Genomic DNA, 7,682 nt, shown 5'->3' on the forward strand with positions numbered 1-7,682 from the left:
TATAGCGCTTTTCCAGACCAGGGTCACAAAGCGCTTAAACAATCAAAACAATATTCAATAAAGTATATACTTTAAAGATCAAGATAAAACTGATAACACAACAGGAGTTCCAGAAAATCAAGGAAAAGCCCGAACAAATAAAAACGTCTTTAGATGTTTCTTAAAACATCTAAAATCTTAAACATTAAAAGGGGGCTTGTTGATGTATTTTAAGTGACATGTCTTGAGAAGCCAAGTCATCTGAAAGAGACTCGGAGTAGAGCTGCTGCTTCTTAGTATAGACAAAAAAAGGGTTAATGGAACTTTGGTTCTTGGCAAAGACAAATGTGCCAGATGTGTTGTATTTACTTTATTTCCTCTGGGTTTTTAAATCAATTAATGTTTTGATTTTTTAAGAGGCAACATAGTTCATTCAGGAGGACAAAATGGAGGAGGCTTAAAAAAGCTGAACTTGAAAAAAGTCTTAATGTTCATAAATTGTGTTTTTAAGACTTCATAAAATAATCATTATGACTGGTTAAGGGTGATAAGTTTGTGCAAATGTTTATCAACTAAACACAATTATAAAATATGAGGGATAATACACGTTGGTTGTGCAAAAACAATGTTTTAATATAACCACTAAAAATATGCTTTTATTTACTTTAATTTCCTCTCAAGTCTTCCGCATGACTGCTGCGTCACATGTGCCCGCCCACTCACTGACCAACCAATCACCGGTTTCTGAAATTTAAGGCGTTTCCTGACAAGTTTTTTTAACGGACAACTTAAGAGTCCAATCACAAGTAAGCAAACTATGTCTGTGGCCAATCATATTCAGCCAAGAATCTCTCCAGTCTAGTCCCGCCCACAGTCGCTCTCAAAACGTTATGAAAAGTTAAGTTAAAACTTTAGTTTTAAGAGTCACTCAAATGTAGAATTAAACATAAGTGTGAAGAGGAAGATGGTTTTATAAACCATTTTAAACACTCAGAGAAAGTTTAATGTAACTATTGCCAAGAGAATTCGTGATTCGAAGTAAATCGTATGACGCGTCAGTTGACAAACTGCATTTTAAAGAACCTCCCATTTAATATTTACCACATTTTATTGATTATGACTAAAGACAGTCATTGTTTCAAAGAGGAAAGGGTGAAATATTTTCACTTTTGTGAATACACAAACTAAAACTCTTCACACAAATAACAGAACAAGGACATATTTCAGCCTCTAGAAGAAAGAAAATAGTAATAATAATAATAATGTGTGAACAATCACCCAAAACAAATTGAACATGTAAATGCTTCCAAGTAATGAATATGTACGTTACAATGCGAGGATACATTTCCACTAAAGGTCTTTTTGGTTTCTTAACGCCTGACACTGCTTTCAAACACTACTTTATTTTTTTTATATAAAAAGAGCACATGTTGGGGGTCCAGAAGGGAATTGTTTCAGGTTCATTCCCGATCCCCCCCGGTTTCACCGAGAAAGACAATGTTGTCTGAGGAGACAAGAAGGAGAGATTAAACTTTTTACTAGTGTGCATTTTGAGAAGTTTTGAGAAGTGTGTGTGTGTGTGTGTGTGTTCCCTGACCTGCTATGATGGTCGTGGCCTGACGCGTCACTTGGTTCTTATCCACATATTCTCCATAATCCAACTTCCCTTCCACCAGAATCCTTGTCCTTCAAGACAAAACCCAGGGCATTAATTCTGTACATATCTAAATGAATTTGTTTACATTTATATATAAATAATTTGCTTCTTCGTACCCCTTTCTGACGAATTTATGGGCCACATCTCGCAGACCAGGTTTGAACACGGACACGCGATGCCAGGTCGTCTTCTGGTTGATGTCGCCTAAAGTCAACGACGGGACATAAATCAACGTTCAATGAGTCCATTTTATGTGTTCCCTGGTTTACCTACAGAACATGTTTCAGAAAAATAATATAACATCAATCACAAAAAAAAAATACTTCAAAAATACAGGTTCCAGTAAAAAAAAAGAAGAATTTAAATGTTTTCTTGATTTATTCTGATTTTCTCGAGTGTAGTATAGCTCCATCTAGTGGAAGACGAGTAAACTTCGCCATCATTATGCAAAGGCTACAGTCAATTTCGAGCACCTCGGAATTAAATTATAAAACGTAATATTGTTCCAACAGTCAACGAATTAAGAAACATTTAGGTACCCTACATTACAGTATTATTAATACTGCCTAATTACAGCAGCACATGTATATAATTATAATATAATATATATAAAAAACATTTTTAAATAATAATTGAGTTCGATATGTTCTATATCGAACGGTAGCATTTGTTTTTATGGAATAATAAAATCCAATAAAAAAAAAAATTAAAATATTTTTTTAATAGTCGATTTTTTTCTTTTAGATGGAGATATTTAAAATCGAAAAATAATTTCTTAATTTAATATGTTTTAAATAAATACATTTTAAATATAAAAACGTTGGTATTAAAGTGCCAAAATACAAATGATTCAATAAAAACAGATTCAACCTTCCATTAAAGAAAATAATTAATATATATATATATATATATATATATATATATAAAACATTAGAGTAAAAAAAAGTTTGAACATTTTAAATGTCAAATTCAACCATTCAATATTCTAATGGCCTTGATATACTTACATACAAATTGATCAAGTGGTGTTTTTTCCCCGAATAAAAAATAAATAATGTATGTATTTACGAAGGCAAAATCCATTACTCTACAAATAATGTGTCATCATGTGGTGGTCGTCCTCCAACATCAGCTAAAAACAACATTGTCTGAAACATGAACTGTTTGGATGTGACAATCGCTGACCCTGAACTAGGAACAGGCTGCATAATCAAGCGAAGAAGAATAATGACCCGGTCAACCCTGCAGTCTGTAACCTTGCATACACCTAAAATCACCAACATCTGCTCTGTGACGCACAAACATGACTAATGTTCCGACAAGATTGACGGTCGTTCTACTGAATTAAAGATCAGCCAGGTATTAAAACAGCACCTGTCGCGTTCGTCTCTGCGATGTTCGAGCGCCAAATTTCGTTGGTCGCCAGGGAGAAGATGGTGACGGGGTTTCGTCCGTCCACTTGTCTCATCACAGCATCCTGACCGACTCGACCAAGAATCATGACACGGTTTATGGCTGGAATAATAAACAGAAATTTTTATTTTATCTTCCGTGTGATAGTGCCCAAGTAGACTAACAGAAAAAAAACAACTAGTTGTAAACTGAACTCACATCTTTCTAGGTTTGGGCTAATTTCTGTGCTCTGGTGTCTCACCGCCTGCCGGAAAAGCTAGAGGAAAGAAGAAGAAGAAAACAGCCCAAATGTTAAATATTAAAAACAATCAAAGCAACAATTATTATAATTGTCTTTAAAATCTGAAGAGGTCCAAGCGTTTTTCTACAAAAAACCTCTGGATGTAAAGTAAAGGTAATTTGTAAAGATCTTTCTAGACCAGGGTCACAAAGCACTTTAACAATCAAAAACAATACACAGTTAAAATATATTCTTTAAAAGATCAAGGCACATAAGACAAACACAGAAAATCAGGGAAAAGATGTTTCTTGAAGGAGTCAGTAGATCATCAAACACAGAGGGAGAGGAAGATCATTCCAAAGCTTAGGAGCAACAGCCTGGAAAGATTTCTCTCCTCTGGTCCTGAACCGTGTTCAGGAACCATCAGTAGATTCTGATCCACAGACCTCAGAGCCCGAGCTGGGGTGTAAGGCTGGATCAGATCACTGATTTAAGGAGGAGTCTGACCATGAATAGATCTGAAAGTAAGAACCAGAATTTTAAAGTTGATCTTGTAAGAAACTGGAAGCCAGTGAAGAGTTTTAAGGATTGGAGAAATGTGAGTTCTTCTACTAGAGCGGGTCAGAATTCTCGCTGCAGAGTTTTGTATTAACTGCAGGCAAAACAGATCCTTCTTGCTTAGACAAAGATAAAACGTAAAGATATCGAGTCATAATTTGTATGCAACAGGTTAACGATGATGGGTAAAATTAATGAATGGCAAACGCTGTAATATAAAAACTTTAGTTCATAACAATGCATCCGAAAATTAATAAAAAACGGTGCCCTTGGACAAATGAAGATCTCCCGAGTCTGAAGAGACTTTGTCGAAAGACTGAGCGTCTCTGGAAGTCCACTAAACTTGAGTTTCACAGACTTCACCTCAGAGATCTGATGTCTTCTTACAATGAGATGGTGGAAACTGCTAGATCTGATTACATCAGAAAACTGTTAGCAGCAAATAAGAAAAACCCCAAAGTGTTTGACACGATTAATTCACTTGTGTCTCCTGCTCCTCAAATCACGCCTGTCTTCTGTGAAGCTGACAGCAATGCATGGTTGAGATTTTTCATTGAAAAAATTAAATTGATCAAAGAGAAAATCTCTCCCCCTTTGGTTGGAACCCCTACTGTCTCTGAGCCCCTCTCCTCCTCTTGGTCTTCCTTCACTACTTTATCTTTGGGTGATATTTCGGCACTAGTGAACAAGATGAAACCCTCCTCTTGCTCAGATGACGTCCTCCCTTGTAGGCTTTTTATCAAAGTATTTGATGTAATTGGCCCCTGGGTTACCAATATGGTGAACCTCCCTTTCCACAGGGGTTTTCCCCAATGCATTTATACATGCCATTGTGGAGCCTATGCTCAAAAAGCCAGGTTTAGACCCAACTGACCTCAGTTATTTCAGGCCTATTTCTAAGCTCCCTTTCTTGTCCAAGATCTTGGAGAAGGTGGTGTCTGAGCAGCTGTCTTTGTTCCTGGATCAGAGCGACATTCATGAGAAGTTTCAGTCTGGCTTCCGTAAACATCACTCTACGGAGACAGCTTTATTGAAAGTGTCCAGTGACATCATGATGTCGGCTGACTCGGGTAAATTCACTGTTCTGGTTCTCTTCGATCTGTCCTCAGCCTTTGACACAGTTGATCACCAGAACCTGCTGAGAAGACTAAGGGATGAAGTGGGACTGTCTGGGTCTGTGTTAGAATGGTTCTCATCTTACCTTTCTGGGCGCAGTGTTAGTGTATCTGCCAATGAAATGAGGTCTGAATCACCTGATCTGTTGTGTGGAGTCCCTCAAGGTTCTGTTCTGGGTCCTTTATTGTTTTTGCTGTACTTGATTCCCCTCGGTAAAATCATTCAGAGATTTCCTGATGTTTCTTATCACATTTTTGCTGATGACATCCAGCTCTACTGCTCTTTTGATCCAACTGAGCCCTAGAGGCTGAACAGCTTAGAAATAGCTGTGTTGTGATCGCTCATGATGATAAGGTTCCAGGGTTGAGTCAGTACTTGGGTGACTTAGGTCCGTCTGTCAGCCTGAGCCAACTGAGCCTGAGAAACCTGGGTGTTGTATTTGATAAAGACATGTCTCTTGTTCGACACTGCAGAAAACTGACCAGAAACTGTTTACTTCAACTGAGAAAATCTCTAAACTTAGGAAAATGTTGTCGGAACATGATCTGGAGCTTGTAATCCATGCGTTTGTGTCTTCTCGCCTGGACTATTGTAACAGTTTGTTTTCATGTCTTAACAAGATGGATCTGTCTCGTCTGCAGTTGATTCAGAACTCTGCAGCGAGAATTCTGACCCGCTCAAGTAGAAGAACTCACATTTCTCCGATCCTTAAAACTCTTCACTGGCTTCCAGTTTCTTTCAGGATCAACTTTAAAATTCTGGTTCTTACTTTCAGAACTATTCATGGTCAGGCTCCTCCTTACATCACCGATTTGATCCAGCCTTACACCCCAGCTCAGGCTCTGAGGTCTGTGGATCAGAATCTACTGATGGTTCCTCACACAGGGTTCAGGACCAGAGGAGAGAAATCCTTCCAGGCTGTTGCTCCTAAGCTTTGGAACGATCTTCCTCTCCCTCTGTGTTTGATGGATCTACTGACTCCTTCAAGAAACATCTTAAGACGTTTTTATTTGTTCAGGCTTTTCCTTGATTTTCTGGAACTCCTGTTGTGTTATCAGTTTTATCTTGACCTTTAAAGTTTATACTTTATTTTTGTTGTTATAATTGTTTTGATTGTTTAAGCGCTTTGTGACCCTGGTCTGGAAAAGCACTATATAAATATAAATTACTTACTTACTTACTATTACAGAGCTTTATGTTTTTTTTCAGCTCCTAAATACATTTTATCTGCTTATTTTATCATATATATTTTACTTTAAGCATAATTACATGGATTATTTTTACATAGACCTGAAGTGGAATTGTTGTCTGGTTCTGCTCAAGGTTTCTGCCTTCTAAAAGGAAGTTTTTCCTGGCCTAGCCACACTGTGCTTTACTCATTATTGAGATCCTGGGATGTGTTTTTCCTTTCTCCGCTATAGTCTTACTTCAACTGTAAAGTGACTTGAGATAACTTTGTTATGATAAGACACTTTAACTAAAATTGAAGTTTTGTATCATGACAATATGATGAACATTATTGAGAGGAAAAAGAAAATATATAACCCCCAAAAGAGACGTTTATTTTAATATATAACATGTTTATTTTTCTCACCTGCATGGATGCCCTTCTTAACATCTTTAAGGTGAATTTAAACCGGATTAAACACCTGTAAACAAATAGATCACATCAGATGTTAAACTTACAAAACGTCCTTGTAAACCACGAATAAAATGTAAAAAGAAGAGATCAATAGTTACAATATACTAGACAAAATATTTTGAATAATAATAACACACGTTTCATTAAAAGAGAGCGTGATTAGGTTTAAGGTAAATGGTTGAACTTCTACCACACTTGAATCAAAACAATGGAAAAACATACATAACATGGAAACTAAAATGTTTGGGTCTTTATTGTGTGACTATTAGGCCGCAAATTTTATTTTAATTATTTGGTTTTAATGTACAAAACGGGAGTTTTTAGGGCCGAGTTGTCCTTGAATGCAACGGGTCTCAGCCTGCATGTCTCAGCGTGAGGGTCTGAGTCTCGAGGTCTCAGCCTGGAGGTCTGAGCGTGCAGCTTTCAACCAGACTGTTTTGAAGAAACGAAATAATCTTACCAGAGAAGAAACACAACGTGTGAAGAAGCGCCAGAAAAAAATATCCGAGGTTTCTTAAACTTCCCGAGTGCAGCTTCACATTCGTTAACCTCACGCTGCTTCCTGTACGCTTGCAATACAAGTCCGACGTGCAACTAATGCCCCACTAAAGTTACGTTCCGGTTACATAAATCTCTTTAGCAATTTAATAACAAAACAATGACAGTAATTCTAATATGATTGGATTTCTAAAATAGAGATTTAATATTCAGATAACTGAATTAAGAGTGATAAAAATGAGAAGTTAGGTAGTAGAATTGGAATTACAGAATCTTAATAATCCTTTAATTCCCTGATTCAAAATGATAAATAATAGCATTTATATTATAAAATATATATATATATATATATATATATATATATATATATATATATATATATATATATATATTTACTTGACTTCGATTCTGTAAAATATTCAACGTCAAAGATACAAAGTGTTACCTGTATTGATGTCAGTCAAATATCAGAAACTTGTATTGCCAGTGTTGTCAACACTAAATTCCTTTAGAATATAACGATTGTATTGTGTAAATATATTATGCATTACTAGTCTGTATATATAACTATATATCCTATATTGTTCTCGGACTTTTAT

The 7,682-nt window shown here is 36.3% G+C and overlaps 1 protein-coding gene across 1 annotated transcript; it reads right to left on the reverse strand.

Moving 5' to 3' along the window:
• Positions 1-1,068: 1,068 nt before the first annotated feature.
• Positions 1,069-7,145, reverse strand: ssbp1 (single-stranded DNA binding protein 1). Its single transcript, XM_087786531.1, has 7 exons — positions 7,046-7,145; positions 6,538-6,592; positions 3,248-3,305; positions 3,011-3,151; positions 1,753-1,840; positions 1,577-1,665; positions 1,069-1,483 (listed from the first exon to the last, which is right to left on the reverse strand). The coding sequence occupies exons 2-7, from the start codon at positions 6,559-6,561 to the stop codon at positions 1,440-1,442; spliced, it is 444 nt and encodes a 147-aa protein (XP_087642657.1). The 5' UTR covers positions 6,562-6,592; positions 7,046-7,145; the 3' UTR covers positions 1,069-1,439.
• Positions 7,146-7,682: the final 537 nt, after the last annotated feature.

Source organism: Callionymus lyra, chromosome 3 (genome assembly GCF_982586985.1).
Source record: "Callionymus lyra chromosome 3, fCalLyr1.hap1.1, whole genome shotgun sequence".
NCBI classification, from domain to species: Eukaryota; Metazoa; Chordata; class Actinopteri; order Syngnathiformes; family Callionymidae; genus Callionymus; species Callionymus lyra.